The sequence below is a fragment of the Aotus nancymaae genome, unplaced genomic scaffold (genome assembly GCF_030222135.1).
Source record: "Aotus nancymaae isolate 86718 unplaced genomic scaffold, 86718_ANA_hifiasm-v0.15.2.pri h1tg000028l, whole genome shotgun sequence".
Taxonomy (NCBI): Eukaryota; Metazoa; Chordata; class Mammalia; order Primates; family Aotidae; genus Aotus; species Aotus nancymaae.
Genome location: NW_026988441.1, coordinates 246,984 through 267,042, shown reverse-complemented (window position 1 = coordinate 267,042; position 20,059 = coordinate 246,984). Strand labels below are relative to the sequence as shown.

Below are 20,059 nucleotides of genomic sequence, written 5' to 3'. Positions count from 1 at the left end.
CGAGACTCTCCTATCTCAAAAAAAAAAAAAATTTGGACTCCAGTCCCAGGGTACTTCAGCACAGATATTTGAAGGTGAGACCTGGCACGGTGACTCACACCTGTAATCCCAGAACTTTGGGAGGCTGAGGCAAGCAGATCACCTGAGGTCAGGAAATCGAGACTAGCCTGGCCAACATGGCAAAACGTCTCTACTAAAAGTACAAAAATTAGCCAGGCATGGTGGTGGGCACCTGTAATTCCAGCTACTCAAGAGGCCAAGGCAGGAGAATCGCTTGAACCTGGGAGGCAGAGGTTGCAGTGAGCCGAGATTGCACCACTGCGCTCCAGCCTGGGTGACGAGAGCAAGACTCCACTTTAAAAAAAAACAAAAACAACAACAAAAAAAAACTTGAAGATAAAACTAGGTAAGAGAGCGCTGCCTGGGTGAGTCCTGTGTGACCCACGAGAGGGCAGCTACCCCTTGTGGCTCCATGTTCTAATGCTGAAGACCCAGCATGAGACAGACGTTGTGCCAGTGCCCCCAGCGTTCAGGGTTTAGCAGCAATGTGGAAATGGAGTCTCACAATTTAAAGGACATGGAAGTATCACTGGGGGTTGAGGCAGCACAGAGGAGTGAACTTGCCAGGGTGGAAGGGGGGCTAGAAAAGCTTCTTGGGGAGAAGGTGATCCCTGAACAATGACATAAACCAACTGGAGTTTGCCAGGTAAAGAAGTGGCAACAATTTCCAGGCAGAGAGTGCAGTGTGTTGAACTAACCCCTGCTATTCTGGAGAATTTAAAACAGATTAGTATGGCTGAAGGTTGAGTTCTTGGGGGCTAAACCCTGAAGGGTCTTGAATTCCAAATGGTGGGGCTTGGGTGATTTTATAGACTAGAGGCTGGATACTGGCAGCTGCAAGGCCGAATATGACCAACACATTTTTGTTTAGTCTATGCACTTTTAAAAAGGTTTTATACTTAACTGCCAACATTGGGAAATCAAAAAGATTTTATGTAAGGTGAACTAATGAAACATCTGAAAGAGACGAATTAGCAACCCTGTCTGCATTCCAGAGCTGAGCAGCCGTTACCCTCTTCTGATGGGACGCTCTCCAATTTGTTGAATCCAACTCTGAGACCTGGTAGCAGTCCCCATATTTCATGTCACTGGTAATTTCCCCCTGAACCTGGCTGCCTTGTTCATGTGTTTACATTGCCACCCAGCTCCTGTAGGCATTCACATTTTCAAACCCTTCTCAAAGACACAAGGAGCTGTGGCTTGGTGACAAGGATCTGTGTGGCTGCCATATGGAGGAAGAAGAGGACAGGTGGCTGGGCCTGGTGGCTCATGCCTGTAATCCTAGCACTTTGGGAGGCGTAGGAGGGTGGATCACCTGAGGTCAGGAGTTTGAGACCAGCTGGTCAACATGGTGAAACTCCATCTCTACTAAAAATTAAAAAATTAGCTGGGCGTGGTGGCGGGCACCTGTAATCCCAGCTACTCAGGAGGCTGAGGCAGGAGAATTGCTTGAACTCAGGAGGCAGAGCTTGCAATGAGCTGAGATTGCACCATTGGACTCCAGCCTGGGCGACAAGAGCAAAACTCCATCTCAAAAACAAAAAAAGGAGAAAGAGGTCAGGCCTGGGCAGGGAGCTGGGCTGCCATGCAGTTGTCCGTGTGTGAGATCGCTGTTAGCTTGGTCTACAAGTGTAGGGATGGTGAAAAGACATTCCAATTCCAAAGATATTTAACTGGCTCAATTGAGGGAAACTGATACGAGACTGGACACGATGAGGGATGAAGGTTTAAACCTGCCCAGGTATCCAGCTTGGGTGGTGGTGGTGCCAATGACATCAGAAGCATAGAGGTTTCTTTGAAGATAATGGAATTAGTTCTGTTCACATTGTGAGTTGCCTATGAGCTTTCTCATGGGGTTCACTGGGTGAAGAGAAAGGTGTGCAAATCAGAGACTCTCACTCAAGCATGCAAAGCACAGGAGTCCCTTCACTTTGCCAAAACATCCCTGACCCCCCTCTCCTACAGCTGAAGCACATAACACGTAACCACACAGTGGGGCCTATTCACCCCACCCCCCCATTCTAAGGATGGGGAAACAGAATCCCGGAGGAAGGTATGATGCAACTCACTGCTGGTGGTGAGACCACAGTGTGGCCCCTCCTCCCCAAAGTGGACAATCCGAATCCAAGCCTGAGAGAGAAGCCCTTCACAATGTCCTTTAATGGGAACAGAACTGGAAGTTTCACACCTCCGGCTCCCAAGCCCTCCTCTGGCCCCTGCCGCAGTGACTTCTTTGCTCCACACCCCGACCAGCCGGCCATGCTGCCGTCATGCCGTCAGCCAGCCCTTCCTTGGGACTGTCTGGGACTATGGGGTAAGCTGTTTGCTTCCAGCTGGGAATGGAGGAAATGAGGGAAACCTGAGGCTACCTTGTAGCTTGCGGAGGACCATGGGCTGTGAGCCTAAAGCTTTAGGAGGGGATGCTAGGTAGCTGCTTGTTTTATGTGCTCTCAGTTGCCTCCAAAGAAGAGTGGATGGGTTAAGGACAGGCCACCATGGGGGTGAGGGGGGGTAGCCACTCTTGGAGTCAAGATCCTGTGGTCAGGCTTACATCCTTGAGGCTCAATCTCAGCTGTGACTTGGGGACCCTCTGGCTTTGAGGTGATGGGATCCCAGAGTCTCTTCACAGACAACCTAGTGGGTATCTTCTGCCTGAGGGTGGGTAGGCATCCCAGGTCCAGTGCAGTGCAGTGAGGTAGGCAAGAGTCTCCATCCTGGTCCACCCAAGGAGCCCCACCAGAGTCCAGGGTTCGGTTGAGGGAGGACCAGAGCAGAAAACCACGGTGGACCCCAATTCCCCCGTTCCATTGGATCCGGGCTCCCCCTCTGAAGTGCCCAGGCTCTGCCGTGACAGGCTGGGTCTTGCACAAGGACAAGCCAACGAAGAAGCCATCAGAGCAGCGACATCCAGCCTGTGGGCCTTGCCTGTGGCCGCACACCTGCGGAGCTGCACCTGTCTCTCTCCTAGGTCTGGCGGAGGTGCTGCGTGGGCTTGTGGGAGTCTGGAGCCCGGCCATCTGCCTCTGCTCTCCATCACCAGCAGCTCACAGCCATCCCTGTAGCTGTCATCTCTCCCCCAGTCTCCTCTCCTCCGGCCCCTGCCTCCGTTTCCCCACCCCCGCCCCCTGGACCGGCCTCCTAAGTCCTCGTTAGCTAACCCATGTCCCTGGTCTGCAGCCTACTACTGGTCGGCCTCCACCTTCACCTTCGCGGTCTCCCCCCGCCCCTCTTCCGCGGGGTCCCCTGCCCCGCACCCCCTCCCCAACACCTCAGCCGCCGCCGAGCCCAGCCCAGGCCCCGGCCCATGGAAGTGGGTGCGCTGGTGCTTGCGGAAGTTGGAGGAGTTGTTGAAGGTGCGGTCGCAGAGCGTGCAGCGGAACGGGCGCTCGCCCGTGTGGATGCGGGCGTGGCCGCTCAGCACTGAGGACTGCGTGAAGCCCTTGCCGCAGATGCCGCAGTGATAGGGCCGCTCGCCCGTGTGCACGCGCTCGTGGTCTCGCATGTCTGAGGAGCGGCGGAAAGGCTTGGCGCAGAACCTACAGGCGAAAGGCTTCCCCACCGCCGCGCCCGCCGCCGCCGCCGCCATCACCACCTCCGCCCTCTCCGGGGCCACCCCGGGCCTCTGTTCTGCCGTGGCCACCGCGTCCGGAGGCCTCCGGGAGGTGCCCGGCTCCACTCCGTGCCGGTGCTGGTGCCGGAGCAGGGGTGCCAAGGCCTTGAAGGCCCGTGGGCAGAGCGCACAACGATAGGGCCGCTCCCCGGTGTGCAGGCTGTAGTGCGCGCGCAGGCTGGCGGGGCCCGGGCAGCTGTGGCCACACACGTGGCACCGGCTGGGGTCCCCACCCTGCCCGCTTCCCTCGGCCCCAGCCAGGTGGCCATGTTCGTGGAAGAGCAGCTCGGAAACCAGCCGGAAGGCAGCAGGGCACAAGGCACAGTGGAAAGAACCTGGCTCCGGGGGCTCGGGGACCAGCGTGGTGTCTGTCACCTTCACCACCTGGATTTCGATGAGGTCACTCGGGGGTGTGCCAGGGCGGCCGTCATCAGGCACCAGGACCTGGGCAACGGGAGAAAAAGAAAAGCCTGTGGACCCTGCCTCAAGACCTCCCCAGCACATCCCAATTATTAAAGCTTCGGCTTCTTTGTTATTTTGAGACAGGGTCTCACTCTGTTGCGATCATGGCCTTTGCAGCCTTGAGCTCCTGGGCTGAAGAGATCCTCACACTTCAGCTCCCTGAGTAGCCAGGACTACCTACACCACCACACCCAGCTAATTTAAAAAAAATTTCTGCCTCAGAGTGGTGGCTCAGGCCTGTAATCCCAGCACTTTGGAAGGCCAAGGCAGGTGGGTCACTTGAGGTCAGGAGTTTGAAACCAGCCTGGCCAACATGGCGAAACCCTGTCTCTAATAAATATGCAAAACTTAGCCAGGTGTTGTGGCAGGCACCTGTAATCCCAGCTACTCAGCGACTAAGACAGGAAAATCACTTGAACCCGGGGGTGGGGGTGGAGGTAGCAGTGAGATGAGATGGCACCACTGCACTCCAGCCCAGGCCACAGAACAAGACACCATCTCAAACAACAATAACAAAAGATTTAGTGTTTGTTTGTTTGTTTTAAAGTAGAGGGTGTCCCACTACGTTGCCCAGGCTGGTCTCCAACTACTGGGCTCAAGAGATCCTTCTGCCAGAGTGTTGGGATTGCAGGCGTGAGCCACCGTGCCGGGCCTATCCTCCAGGATTCTGTTGTGGTCTTATCAACATTTCCTCTCCTGTCCCAAATAAATCATAGATCCCACCTTTTCTCCTCCACCCTAGATAAAGCCCCATCACCTGGCGCCTCCACAATTGAAAAACACAAGGGGAGCTCTTTCCTACTTCCGCTGCCTTGTAACCCACCTCCCTAGAATAGCCTGCAGGTCTTTTGAAAATGTAAATCAGATCAAGTCATTTTTCGTACTCAAAACACTCCCATGGCTCCAAATGTACTTATCCTAAATCGTCACTATAATATCTGTGGCGATGTAGCTCCACTTATCTCTCTGACCCCAGCTTAAACATAAGCCGGCACCCAGCTGACTTCCCTCATCTAAATTTAGCTCCCCACCCCCACTCTACTGGCTCCATTTTTATTTCCTTTATAGAACATATCACGATAACTCTCATTTACTGTCTCTCTCCCCTCAAGAGAAGGTGCAAGCTCCAAGGGAACACAGCCCTTGTCTGTCTTGGTCACTTCTCTATTTACAGAGCCCAAGTAGGAGCTAGGTAAATGTTTGTTGAATGAATGAATATGCTCTGTTGCTGTCTAATTCTGAGTGGGGGAACGTGGAGGAAGTTCCAAAGTCACCTAGACCACCCACTTCAACCCCCAATTCCTCCCTTGGGCATTCGAAAAGCATCACTTAGACCTTTGCAGAATTATCCCCTACCCCAACATAGATATTCCGATCATAATCCCCCACACCTTTCAGGGTCACCTTTCCGACCTTCTACTGTAGAATTGGTCACAGAATTTATGACGCCCCGCCCCTAACAAGGCTCCACCCCAGTTATGCAAATTACCCCTGGTAAGCCCTATTACCTGAACCCATACTCGCCCGACAGACAACACCGTCCTCAGACTCCGCTCCACTTAGGCCCCGCCCACTGCCGCATAGGCCCTCCCACGCCCCGCCCACTGTCTCATAGGCTCCTCCCCTGTCCCGCCCCTCGCGTAACCCCAAGAAGCCCCACCCCCAGGGCCATAGCACTAAATACCTCCCCCGCCTACCTATCATAGGCCCCGCCCCAGCCCCGCCCCCTACACTACGACCTCCTCCCACCTCGAGCCCCAGGCCCAGGTCCCTTCCTCGCCCGCACCAGGTCCGGTGGCTCCTGGGACCGCGACTCCGGGGTCGGTGAGCTCGGACTCTGAGGCTCCGGGCGCGCAGCGGCCATCTTGTGCCCAAGCCCCGCCCCCGAGGCCAGTGTTCGGTCTGGAAGGGGGTGAGGCTCTAACTGGCGTGAGAGCTACTGCGCAGGCGCACTGTGGGGCGGCGAGGGGGCGGGGCGGGGCGTAGCGGGGCGGCTGTGCCTGGGAGAAAGTGAGTTGTTCCCTCGCTAGTTACCTGTTGGTCTCTCCTAGGGGACGCTCTGTGTGGCGCTGGGATGCCTGTAACACCCTGGAAACAAATCCGAACGTTCCTTAACCAACGTAGGCCGACTCGAGGCTCTAGCAGTCAGGGGAACCTCAGCAGAACTGAAGAAGCTTTGTTTTGTTTCCACAGTAAACGTTTTTGTGGTTACCTCTGCACTGCTCATGATAACGTAATGACGCCAAGTTTATGAATGTAAGGATTTTTAAAATGTCGCTGTAGGCCGGGTGCGGTGGCTCCTGCCTGTATTCTCAGCTACTCGGGAGGCTGAGATGGGAGGATCGCGTGAGGACAGGAGGTCGAGGCTGTAGTGAGCCATGATCTCGCCACTGCATCCACCCTGAGCGACAGAGAGAGACCCTGTCAAAAAAAAAAAAAAAAAAGGCAGTGTAGAGAAAAATACTCAGTAAACAGCAACACGGGTAGTCCTGGGAGGGCGCAAAAACCAGCAAGCTGATGTTATGTTAGGGAGGAAAGAGCTCAGAGACGCAGGGTTTTCGGCAGCACCAAGGACAGGGCTCGTCTGAGCTGCCCAGTTTAGTCATTCCCGGCTGGGTCACCTTAGGTAAGTCACCCCACTTGTCTGGACCATTTCTCTTTCTTTTGTTTCTTTTGTATACGGTTGTGGAAGCATTGTGACAACCCACTGAGAAGAGATATGGGAGAGGTTGGAAACATCTTTAAATCGTTTTCTTGAAAGGGCAGGATAGGAGATGCTTAAACATGATCCTAATCATGATCCTTTCATTCATAAATACATGTGAAAATTATATTTTATGATATATTGGTATAAAATAAAATAAACACCACTTAGGCTAAATTATCTCCTCCTCCTCTTCCTTCTTCTTCTTTCTTCTGTTATAGAGATGGGGGTCTTGCTGTTTTGCCCAGGCTGGTCTTGAACTCCTTGCCTTAAGTGATCCTTCTGCTTTGGTTTTCCAAAGCTATATTCCTCTTTCTTTTCTTTCGATTTTAAAATAAATTTCTTAATTTTTTGGGTTACTAAGAGTATCATGGGCCCTACACACTGTATCCGCTACTGCGTTTAATGCACAAGTCAGCCCTTTTTGCCCGTTTCCTAATTTGCAAAATGAGGATGATGATAAAACCTACTTCACACAGTTGCCATGATGATTAAAGAAGTCATTACATGTAAGGTATTTTGGACAATGTATGGCACACAGTAGGTGCTATGAGTTAGCTATAATCATTATTACCGATTGACACTCCCACTAGCAATTAATGGGGACCTCTGTTGCTTAACATTCTTATTAGTATCTGATAGTCAGACTTTAACATGTTCACTAATCTCTTGGGTATGAAATCTCTTCTTTCCTTTCCTTTTCCTCTCTTTCTTCTCCTTCCTTCCTTCCTTTTCTCTCTTTCTCTCTTTCTTTCTTTGAACTGGACTGTGGTAGTGTGATCTCAGCTCACTGCAACCTCTGCCTCCGAGGTTCAAGGTAATCTCCTGCCTCAGCTTCCCAAGTAGCTGGTACTACAGGCATAACCCGTCATTACATTATCACGAGTGGTGCAGAGGTAACCACAAAAACTTTTACTGTGGAAACAAAGCAAAGCCTCGAGTTCTGCCAAGGTTCCGCTGACTGCTAAAGCCTCAAGTTGGCCTGTGTTGGTTTAGAAGGAACGTTTGGATTTGTTCCCAGGCTGTCACAGCCCACCTAATTTTTGTATTTTTTTAGTAGAGATGGAGTTTCACTACATGTTGGCCAGGCAGGTCTCGAACTCCTAACCTCAGTTGATCCTCCCACCTTGGCCTCCCAAAAGTGCTGGGATTACTGGCACAAGCCACTGCGGCTGGCCTATTTCTTATTGAGAATCTCTGTTAAATGAGATCATTCATAGCACACAGAACTCATCCCCCAGTCCCCCAGTCTCCCTTTTTTGAGAGCTGGAAGTGAGTCATCTCTGCATCCCTATAGAGAAGGCATGTATATGCCTCAGTGAATGTTTGGTAAATCAATGAGTGAGAGATTGAATTAATGTGGATAGAAGAATTTTGTACCAGAGCTTAAGGCTACTAAATATTTTTGTTTCCTTTTTTTTCTCCCACCCCCACTAAAGCTATTAAATAGTCACAGAAGAGAGCACTCTTTAGTGGAATTACCATAAGCTTTCAAATCAGGCAAACCTAGGTCCAGATCTGTATATCTGCTTGCCGCACAACTCTGGGCAAGCAATGTCCCCTGTATGTGTCTAGTTGACATCTACAAAGTGGGCACCATAATGCCATTTGGCAGGGTTGTAGTTAGAATGCCACAGGTTGAGAATGCCAAAGGTCTATGTCATGCCTGGAGTCAACTGGCCCTCAATAAATGTGGGTTCTGGCTGGGTGCAGTGGCCCCGTCTCTACTAAAAATACAAAAATTAACAGCCCCAGTGTTGCGCCCCTGTAGTCCCAGCTACCTGGGGAGCCGAGGCAGGAGGAGTGCTTGAGCTTGGGAAGTTGAGGCTACAGTGAGCTGAGATCACACCACTGCACTCTGGCCTGGATGACAAAGTGAGAGACCCTGTCTCAAAAAATAAATAAACATAAAATAAAATAAATAAATATAAACTTTAAAAATAAATGTGAGTTTCTTGCCTTTTCACCTGTTGTCTGGCTTCTGAGTCCCTCGGTGCCAACATAACACTAACAGTCCATTGTATGACTTGAGGCCAGAAGTCCGGAAACATGGAGCCATTAGAAAATGGCCGCCGGGCACAGTGGCTCAAGCCTGTAATCCCAGCACTTTGGGAGGCTGAGGTGGGCAGATCACAAGGTCAGGAGTTCGAGACCAGCCTGGCCAACATGGTGAAACCCCCATCTCTACTAAAAGTACAAAAAAAATTGAGATGGGCATGGTGGCAGTCACCTGTAATCCCAGCTACTCCGGATGCTGAGGCAGGAGAAATGCTTGAACCGGGAGGTGGAGGTTGCAGTGAGCCAAGATCACACCAGTGCACTACAGCCTGGGCGACAGGGTGAGACTCATCTCAAAAAAAAAAAAAAAAAAAAAAAAAAAGAAAGAAAGAAAGAAAAAAAATGGCAGAAAGAGTCTTGGACTTGGAATCAGAAAATTTGTCTCGCTTCTTTCTGTCTCTACCTTCCTGTAAAAACTGAGCACATTACTTCTCCTCACTGAGCCTAGATTTCCTGCTTTTTTTTTTTTCCCAAGACGGTGTTTTGCTCTTGTTACCCAGGCTAGAGTGCAATGGCGCGATCTCGGCTCACCGCAACCTCCGCCTCCTGGGTTCAGGCAATTCTCCTGCCTCAGCCCCCCGAGTAGCTGGGATTACAGGCACACGCCACCATGCCCAGCTAATTTTTTGTATTTTTAGTAGAGACGGGGTTTCACCATGTTGACCAGGACGGTCTCGATCTCTTGACCTCGTGATCCACCCGCCTCGGCCTCCCAAAGTGCTGGGATTACAGGCGTGAGCCGCCGTGCCCGGCGATTTCCTGCCTTTTAAAAGAAATTGGCTAATAGAGTTACTTTGATGGCTCTGCAATTCCTCTCCCTTTCATTTTTCTATGTCCCAAGAAAAATGAAAATATACATTCACACAAAAACTTGGAAACAAATGTTTTTATAACAGTATTGTTATTCATAATAGTAAAAAAGCAGAAACAACCGAAATATCCATAAACATAAACAAAATATGATATATCCATACAGTGGAATGTTATTTGGCTATAAATAAATAAATAAAATACTGATACTTGCTACAACATGGATGAACCTTTAAAACATCATGCTAACTTAGAGGCTGGGAAGGGTGTGTGGTGGGAGCGGGGATGAATGAAGGTTGGTTAATGGGTACCAACATACAGTTACATAGAAGACATACTTTTTTTTTTTTTTTTTTTAAAGGAGTTTCACTCTTGTTGCCCAGGCTGGAGAGCAATGGCGAAATCTTGGCTCACTGCAGCATCTGCCTCTCGGGTTCAAGCCGTTCTCCTGACTCAGCCTCCCAAGCAGCTGAGATTACCAGTGCCCACCACCATGCCCAGCTAAAGTTTTTTGTATTTTCAGTCGAGACCAGGTTTCACCACGTTGGCCAGGCTGGTCTTGAACTCCTGACCTCAGGTGATCCACCCGCCTTGGCCTCCCAAAGTGCTAGAATTATAGGCAGTGAGCCACTCTGCCCAGCCTCTCTGTGGTTTTTTTGAGACGGAGTCTCACTCTGTTGCCAGACTGGAGTGCAGTGAGCTGAGATCGAGTCACTGCACCAACCTCCCGGGTTCAAGTGATTCTCCTGCCTCAGCCTCCCGAGTAGCTGGGATTACAGGCATGCGCCACCACATGGGCCTGGCTAATTTTTTTTTAGTAGAGACAGGGTTTTACCATGTTGGCCAGGCTTGTCTCGAACTCCTGACCTCAGGTGATCCACCTGCCTTGGCCTCTTAAAGTGCTGGGATTACAGGCCTTACACAGCTGTATGATACTTTCCTCCCTACATCCTTCGATCTGTTCTTCACACCACAACAATTTACAGTTTAAGAAAGTTTTATTTCAGATAGATTCACGACAGTTGTAGTTTCAGTATTGTCAAGTTTGGGAAAATCATAATCACGTTTCTTTCAGGTATGAATTTAAGTTTAGAGGGCATGGGAAACTGTTTTGAGCAATGACTGATCTTAAACACTTGGAATTGTTGGCACTCATTACGTAGAGAAGTAGTTGTCCCCGCGAGGAGCCTCTGAAGCTTAAGCTTTATTAGCTTTGTGGTAAATCCACCTGAACAGCTATGTTTAACTACTTTTAAGGGGAAGAGTAATATCCGCATTCCTACCCAAAGAAGGAATCCTGATAGGCCAGACAGGACTCCGACTTGGAACCTGATTGTGGGGGCCCTCCACGCCTCTCTTAGGATCCTTCTTGTTGCTACCTGCTCTGCCTATCTTCAAATAGAAAAACGCGGAGTTTTCCAGGACAGAGTCGGGAACCTCAACTGGCTCCAGCGAGTTCCTCCCTGGGCCTCATGTTTTCGTCTATGTCGTGAGATGGGCACTTCCCGATCTCCCTGTTGGTCCCCAGCGCTGTCAGAACAAAAATGAACGAGGGTCAGGAAGCCCCTCTGAGGAGAGTGATCTTTTGGAAAATTGGTGGGGCGGGGCGGAGGGGAATCCCACGTATTGAAGGGGGTGGGGTAGGTCCCAGGGGAGAGCGGCTCCTTCCTCTCAGAGCCATGTGTTTCCAGCCGGAACGTATTCGCAAAGGACCCAAAACACGACCCTACTTCCCAGGGACTCCCCCCAGAAGTCACGGCTCGGGCCTTCCCTAAAAGCAGTCTCACTGGCCACCGTTTATGCTGGGCTGGACCAGAGAGGCAGCCCGAATAGCCGACCCAACCCGAGCAGAACCCGCCGGCTCCAGCGTGGAGGAGCTTGGAGAAGGAGCGGATGTAACAAGCAGGAGGGCTGGGCCTGAGGGGGGGGGAACCATAGAGAGGTGAGCGCGTAGAGGGGCCAGCGTGGGTCGGGAGACGAGAGGAAGCCTGCGGGTAGATGGGCAAGAAGGGAAAACCCTAGAGACGCGGGGTGGCTAGATGGGCCGTCGCGAGCAAGGTGCGGTGTGGGGCGGGCAGCTGGCTTCCGAAGGCGGGAACAGAAAACGGATCTCCTTGGGTTGAGAGATGCTGGCGTGTTGGGAGGACGTTAGTCTCAGTCCAACGCTACCAGCGTGCCCTACAGCAGAAAACTCTCAGTCGGCTTCGTATTGGTCACTTGTAAAACAGGAATGATTGTGTTACCTCTCAGGGTGATGAAATAAAACCGCGTATGAAAGGACCAAGCATAATGCCTTTGCACAGACAATATGGGGCGCCTGGGAACGGGTGCTAGTATTATTTTCCCACGCTGAAATTCTTTCTGCAGCGCTGAAGTTTATCAGGGAATTAAAACCAGGCACTCGTTCATTAAAAGAGAGAGAGAGAGAGATCTGAGGATTCCCCATGTAATCACTCTCGAGGTCTCTCCATATACAAAGCCTCGTCCCTAGCTCAGACCTCATTCTTCCTCATCTGGGTCACAGCACCAGCCCAGCCTCCTCCCTAGTCTCTCGGCTCCCAACTCAGCCGCTTAACACACGCAGACAGATCTTTGTTTGTTTTGAGATGGAGTCTCGTTCTGTAGCCCAGGCTGGAGTGCAGAGGCGCAATCTCGGGCTCACTGCAACCTCCGCCTCCCGGGTTCAAGCGATTCTCCTGCCTCAGCCTCCTTAGTAGCTGGGATTACAGGCGTGCGTCACCACGTCCGGCTGTGTGTGTGTGTGTCTGTTTAGTAAAGACGCGGTTTCACCATGTTGGCCATGCTGGTCTCTGACTCTCGATCTCAAATGATCCGCCCTCCTCAGCCTCCCAAAGCGCTGGGATTACAGGCGTGAGCCACAGCACCCGGCCACAGACAGATCTTTCTAAAACGCTTTCTAAAACCTGTGCTTTTCCCAGCTCTCATCTCTTCTGCTGCTTCCTCTTCACTCAAGACAAAAAATAAAATAAATTCCTCAGTCTGGCATTTGAGGGCATTCATGAGGTAGTGTCGGCAGGACGGTCCAGCCTCACTTCTCACTACTTTGTGCTCTACCCTTACTCTTCACACGTCCAGGTGCTAAGCGTTGGACTGTTCCAGCAGCCTCATTTAACCATTCTTTTTTTTTTTTTTTTTTTTTTGAGATGGAATCTTGTTCTTTTGCCCAGGCTGGAGTGCAGTGCGCCATTTCCGTTCACTGCAACCTCTGCCTCCTGGGTTCCATTGATTCTCCGGCCTCAGCCTCCTGAGTAACTGGGATTACAGGCGTGCACCACCACGCCTAGCTAATTTTTGTGTTTCTAGTAGAGACAGGGTTTCACCATATTGGCCAGGATGGTCTCTAACTCCTGAGCTTATGATGCTCCCACCTCACCCTCCCAAAGTGCTGTGATTACAGGCGTGAGCCACCGCACCCGGCCAAGTAACCATTCTTGTGTAACTTGTTCATTTTTTTTTCAGGACTTATTTCCTCTGGAAAGCCACTTTTGACTTCTGCCTACCTCCATCTCCCAGGCAGAGTGAGGCACCCCTGCAGCTCCTCTCCTGTGCGGCTTTTAGGCCATTCTTTCTAGAGGAATCCTAATGCTCTCACCAAATGGTGTTCCCCTGCAGCTCAGAACCCTCCCATGATGCCCCAGTGCCTCTGGCACAAAGTCCAAGTTCTTTAGTCAGGTACTTGTAGTTATCTCCACCAGCATCGTCCCTTGCTTGGTACATTGTCTTTGCTCAGTTGCCCTGAAAAATGAATAGTTCTTGGCCAGCACGGTGGCTCACGCCTGTAATTCTAGCACTTTGGGAGGCCAAAGTGGGTGGATCATGAGGTCAGGAGTTCAAGACCAGCCTGGCCAAGATGGTGAAACCCTATCTCTACTAAAAATACAAAAATTAGCTGGGCACGGTGGTCGGCACCTGCAATCCCAGCTACTCGGGAGGCTGAGGCAGGAGAATTGCTTGAACCCAGGAGACCTCTAGACTGCACTCCAGCCTGGGCGACAAAGCAAGCCTCCGTCTCAAAAAAAAAAAAAAAAAAAAAGTTAAATTTATAAGACGTTTGAAACTGGATCACAGTGATCTTTGGGAGTAGAAGTGAGAATAGTGATTACCCTCAGTGGGGCTAATGACTAACAGAAGGTGTGAGGCGGGAATGTTCTCTAACCCAATCTGGGTACTGGTTATATGGTGATGTGCTTGTGCAAAAATTCACTGATCTGTAACCTTAAGACTTGTGTACATTAATCTCTGTAACGTATGTCTCAATGTATAGAAATAAAATGCGGTTAGGCGTGGTGGCTCACACCTGTAATTCCAGCATACTGGGACGTCAAGGTGTGAGGGCTTCTTGCGCTCAAGAGTTCAAGACCAGCCTAGGCAACATGGCAAAACTCTGTCTTTACCAAGAGTATAAACATTAGCTGGTCATGGTGGTACACACTAATAGTAGTCCCAGCTACTCAGGAGGCTGCGAAGTGGGAAGATCCCTTGAGCCCAGGAGGTAGGGGCTACAGTGAGTCACGATCGTACCACTGCACTCCAGTCTGAGTGACAGAACAAGCCCTTGTCTAAATAAATAAATAAAATAAAGTAAATAAAATGGGAAAAAAGGATGACCTCTTTTGGGGTCAGATGGGCAAACCGAGCCACCAGGTGGGGAATGAAGCCCCCAGTGGCTCTCAGATCTTCCTGGAAAGGACTGATTGTTTTCAGACCAGATATAGGATACTGTCATTTCTAAGCCACCTATTAAAACATGACATTTTTGCCACATAATCCTAATCCTTCAAGACAGTCTGCACTGAAGCAAGAAGGCAGCATTTTCTTTTTTTTTTTTACGACGGAGTATCGCTCTTGTTACCCAGACTGGAGTGCAATGGCGCCATCTCGGCTCACCACAACCTCCGCCTCCTGGGTTCAAGCAATTCTCCTGCCTCAGCCTCCCGAGTAGCTGGGACTACAGGCGTGCGCCACCATGCCCTGCTAATTTTTGTATTTTTAGTAGAGACGGGGTTTCACCTTGTTGACCAGGATGGTCTCAATCTCTTGACCTCATGATCCACCCTCCTCGGCCTCCCAAAGTGCTGGGATTATAGGCGTGAGCCACCGCGCCCGGCCAAAGGCACCATTTTCATGAATTCACAGGGCTCTGGGTGAACAGAAACTCAAAGGCCCACTTTCTCATTTCCCTAACCTTTATTTGCCAGCACTGACTCTCAGCATGTGGCTGACCAGTCCAGACCACGCCCTCCACCTGTTCTGGGCCTTCTGTTTCACATCAGGAAACATGTTCCCCAAGGAAGCTCTCCATCATTCCGAACCTCAACTTTCTTCAGAGTGTCGCCAGTTGTATCCCTGAAGGGCCACAGCCTCAATTCCCTAAAAATCAAGATACTTAGATGAGGATGTGTAAAGACTTCCTGAATTTTGTGTTCTAATCCTGGCTCTGCCATCCACTCACTGTGACCAACTTTTCTTTTCTTTTCTTTTTTTCGAGACAGAGTCTTGTTTTGTCACCCATGCTGGAGTGCAGTGGCACAATCATAGCTCACTGCAGCCTCAAACTCCTTGGCTCAAGTGATCTCCCACCTCAGCCTCCTGAGTAACTTGGACAAGTGCTTATGCCATCATGCCCAGCTAAGTTTTGTAATTTTTTTTTCGTAGAGACAGGGCTTCACCATGTTGCCCAGGCTGGTCTTGAACTCCTGGGTTCAAGCAATCCTCCCGCCTTGACCTCCCAAAGTGCTGGGATGACAGATGTGAGCTACCACGTCTAGCCACCGTCATTCCATTAAGCCTCTCTGGTCCTCGGTTTCCTTATCTATGACATGTTAGTGCTGAATTTGAGAAACCAAAGGGCCTTCCTCTTCCAAATTATAGTCATGAGTTACATAAGTTTCCTTAGTGAGGCTGAACGAGTCTTTGAAATTGAGTTTTTGCGGATTAGAGGAAACACAGTAGTCCCTACCTACTTTTCCCAGGTCCTGAGGTGGGTGAGATATTTTGATATTTTGGTCTTTGTCGCCCCCATGAGGCTTAGGAGGGTTCCCTGTCAAAACAGTTGTCCAATAAAGATCAATCTGGCCAGGTGTGATGGCTGATGGCGCGTGCCTGTAGTCCCAGCTACTCAGGAGGTTGAGGCAGGAGAATTGCTTGAACCTGGGAGGTGGAGGTTGCAGTGAACCAAGATCGCACCACTGCACTTCAGGGAGAAATGAGGGGTTTAAGGAGTAGGGAAATGGAGGATTAAATAGGTAAGAAACACTGGGGGATACGGGATTCTTTGATCACCTCAACTCTTAGGTTGCCTCTCCCTACCTTTAGTTAATGCATTTTCTTTTTTTTTTCTTCCTAACATATTCTATGATATTAGTTAATGCGTTTTCTTTCGTCTTTTTTTTTTAGATGGAATTTTGTTCTTGTCGCCCAGGCTGGAGTGCAATGACCCGATCTCGGCTCACTGCAACCTCCGCCTCCCGGGTTAAAGCGATTCTCCCGAGTAGCTGTGATCACAGGCGCCGCACCAAGCCCGGCTAATTTTTGTATTTTTAATAGAGACGGGGGTTTCACCATGTTGGCCAGGATGGGCTCGAACTCCTGATCTCGTGATCTGCCCGTCTCGGCCTCCCAAAGTGCTGGGATTACAAGCGTGAGCTACCGCGCCCGGACTGATAAAGTGACTGTTTAAGAAAAATCCCTTTTTTTGGACAAAAGCCACCTCTCTTGTATTCCCTCCCACAGCATCCAGCACTGCGCCAAATTGTGATTTCATTTTAACTTCCGTGTATTGTGTGTGGAGCAGCAGCAAGGTGCGCGACCCAGGAACCTTTCTCTTGCGTGTCCGTTTCTGGCGGGAGTGCTTTCCTGATGTTTTCGGAATCCGGAAGCTGCTGGAGAAGTCGGAGCATTTCAGAAGTCGTCCCTGCGGCCACTTCCGGACGTGAAAGTTTGCTGCGTAGGGAGAGGGAGACGGGGCCGGACTACGGGAAGTGAGCAGGTTCAGCAGGGACGGCATTCTTAAGAATCCTGCCCACGTGAAGGACTTGCGGTGTGGGACAGAGTGGCCCCCAGGGCAGTGGGCATTGGAAACTGAGGTCCTGCGAGGAAGGCTTGGGGAGGGGCTGCGGAGACCGGGGACGAGGTATAGGAAGAGGAGGGCAGAAAGTCTTGAGAGTGGACTTCTTGGATCCCAGTCGTCCCCGAGGGGACAAGGGGTTATTGCATGGGAAGACAAAGTGGGATGAATAGTGGACCTTGAGAAGAGGGGGCGGCCAGGAAAGGTTCCTGAAGGAGGTAGGACCCAGACTGCAGGCTGTGGAGGGTTTGGGCAGCCAGAGGGAGGTGAGGGTGCTGGAGCTGGAGTCACTCGGTCACTCCGGCCGGAGATCCGAGTGGCCTCTGCCCGCTCTGCGCCGTGGAGTGCATCTGATTGCCAGCCTTGCTGGACCGTTGAGAGGATTCATCGAGACCCTGGATATGAACACGCAGTGTGAACTGAAGTTTGGGGACATGAGTAATCAGTCACAGTGGCCCAAGATTTGAGGTATAAATGGAGACGTCAGAAAGATTCGCTGCAGCAGTCTGGAACAGGTTGGGTGAGGTGCAAGGGTGGGAAGGGTGGCCTTGGCCAGGTTGTGAGAGGCCTCAGCCAGGCTGAGGGGGTTATGCTGTAGGGAGGATTTTAAGCAGAGGAGCTGGTGGACTGGTGAGCAGGGCATATAGGAGACATCTGGCCAATTTGAGAGGTTAGAAGGCTAAGGGGAATGCTGCCGGTAGTCAAGGGGAAGAATTCCCAGGGCAAGGAAAGCACATACGCCTTTCTGTATGGAGCTGTGTAAATTCAGGGTCTAGCCAGGGGGCTGTGAGATGCCGTATGGGCTTGGAGCACAGGAAGAGAAGTGAGGTGGGGAAGTGGCTGGGTCACCTCACGAAGGGCCTCAAATTCTAGGCTGAGAAACTCGCACTTGGTCCTGAGGGTGAAGGGGGCCGGGAGACTGTTATGCATGGTGCTAAACAGCTGTGAGAAGAATCCGTTGGGGTCAGGCCAGTGTGGGAGGGGAACAGGAGGCCAGGGTACCAGGGAGAAGGCTGGTATGGTGGTCCAGGTGAGAAGGGCGGGGCTGGAGCTGAGCTTGGAGAATGGAGGGGAGCGGCCAGCTCTAAGAACATTTCAGCTGAAATGGAGAACATTTCAGCATGAAACTTGATGCTTGCCTGGCTTTGGGGAGTGAGGGAGTGGGAGGGAATGAGGACATTCAAAGTTCTAGATGCAGTGGTTGCCCCATGATCGTGTCTTGGGGGTGAGCAGGGGTTCTGTTTGGTGGGGAGTTGGGTAGGGAAGTAATGCTTGGCTTTTGGATGGGGCAATCAAATTCATTCATTTATTCATTCAACCAATATGGAATTGATTCCCTACCCTTTCCTGAGACCTTTGATAGATTCTGAGAGTAGAATGCTGACCAGGATGGAGCTGGGCCTTGGAGAGTGGGGAAGACAGGCAGTAGATCAGCGAGGCCATCATGGATCGTGCTGTGGGATATGAGGGAAATGAACAGACAGAGGACACCTCAAACTGACACGGTTGCTAAAGTCTGCTATGACCAAATGTTATGTGAGCTGAAATCAGAATGGCCAGGAAGGAGTCACTTCTGTGAGGGGCTGAAAGGAACATCGCAGAGAGGGAAAGAGCAGGCGCAAAGGCTCTGCAGATGGGAGAGGCTGGTGCAGCGGGCAAGAGACAGGCAGCACCGTGGCGCCCAGAAGGAAAGGCAGCTGCGGGGCCAGTCTACACAGGGCCTTGCAAGTGTCTGGGTTTACTCCAAGGGCAGAGGGGAGGGTTTTGATCACAAGGCACTGCAGTCTCAAACTCCTGGGCTCAGGCAATCCTGTCTCAGCTTCCTGGGTAGCTGGGATTGGAGGCAGGCACCACCACCCTGCCTAATTATCATTATCATTTTTTTGGAGAGACAGGGTTTCAATATGTTGCTCAGTCTCAAAGGGGAAGGTTTTAATTTAGGGAATAATTTTATGAGCTTAAAAAATCACTTGGAAATTGCCATAGAGAGGGGAGGGAGAAGGCCAGACGCACTGGCTCACACCTGTAATCCCAGCACTTTCGGAGGCCAAGGCGGCGGATCGCTTGAGGCCAGGAGTTCAAGACCAGCCTGGGCAACACGGTGAAACCCTGTCTCTTCTAAAATAACAAAAAAGTAGCTGGGCGTGGTGGCACGTGCCTGTAATCCCACTACTTGAAAGGTTGAGGCAGGAGAATCGTTTGAACCCAGGAGTTGGAGGCCGCAGTGAGCCGAGATCGCACCACTGCCCTCCAGCCTCGGTGGCAGAATGAGCGTCTGTCTGAACAACAACAACAAATGAGAGGGGAGGGAGAAGGTGGGAGGGGGAGACTGCTGCTGCTGTAAGCCGGGGTAAATCGTGGTGGTTTGCTCTGGGGTGGCGGCAGCGACCGTGGGATTACAGGGAAGTGTGCGGCTTGCTGACAAGGGTCATGTGTACTGACTGGGGGCAGGCAGAAGCAGGTGCTGTCCTGGCCATCCCTCTTGCGGACATGTGACTTCAGGCCAGTCACAGCACCTCTCTGAGCTCTGCTTCCCTCATCTGTAAAATAGGGATCCTCATGGCACCTCCCTTGTAGCTCTGCCCTGAGGATGCTGTGCTTTAGCGATGGCTGTTCCCGAGTGAGGGCTCAATAAATATTGGTTATTGTTGTCATTATTTTCAGGGATAGCAGTGGGGGTGGGGGTTGTGACCACTGTAATGCCACTAGCTATATGGTCTGAAACTCAGGAGAGGAATTGTGTTAGTTTTGTTGTATCTTTGTGAGTGAATACCTGAGGCCGGGTAATTTATAAAAAAAAGAGGTTTAATTGGCTCAGAGTTCTGCAGGCTGTACAGGACTTGTGGTTCTGGCAGCTGCTTCTGGTGACGGCTTCAGGAAGCTTACAATCATGGCGGAAGTAAAGGGATGGTTAGCATATCACATGGTGGGGGCAAAAGACTGGTGGGAGGTGGCAAGCCCTTCCCGCCCCCTCTCTCGAGAGACTCTGTCACCAGCCTGGAGTACAGTGGTATGATCTCGGCCCACTGAAACTTCTGTGTCCCAAGTTTAAGCGATTCTCCTGCCTCAGCCTCCCAAGTAGCTGGGACTACAGGTGTGCACCACCATGCCCAGCTAATTTTTGTATTTTTAGTAGAGATGGGGTTTCAGTATGTTCCCCAGAATGGTCATGATCTCTTGATCTCGTGATCCGCCCACCTTGGCCTCCTAAAGTGCTGGTATTACAGGCCTGAGCCACTGTGCCTGGCCAGACATGCTCTTTTAAACA

At 51.0% G+C, this 20,059-nt stretch overlaps 1 protein-coding gene across 1 annotated transcript; it reads right to left on the bottom strand.

The window, feature by feature from the left end:
* Positions 1–1,846: 1,846 nt before the first annotated feature.
* Positions 1,847–5,996, bottom strand: ZNF784 (zinc finger protein 784). The gene is made up of 2 exons (XM_012465295.2): positions 5,919–5,996; positions 1,847–4,114 (listed from the first exon to the last, which is right to left on the bottom strand). Exons 1-2 carry the CDS (start codon positions 5,994–5,996, stop codon positions 3,242–3,244), a joined length of 951 nt encoding a protein of 316 aa, XP_012320718.1. The 3' UTR covers positions 1,847–3,241.
* Positions 5,997–20,059: the final 14,063 nt, after the last annotated feature.

Coding starts and splice junctions, on each gene's coding strand:
- ZNF784 (XM_012465295.2), bottom strand. CDS start 5,996: ATGGCCGCTGCGCGCCCGGAGCCTCAGAGTCCGAGCTCACCGACCCCG. Junction 4,115..5,918: donor CCCAGGAGCCACCGGACCTG/GTGCGGGCGAGG, acceptor CCCGTTGCCCAG/GTCCTGGTGCCTGATGACGG.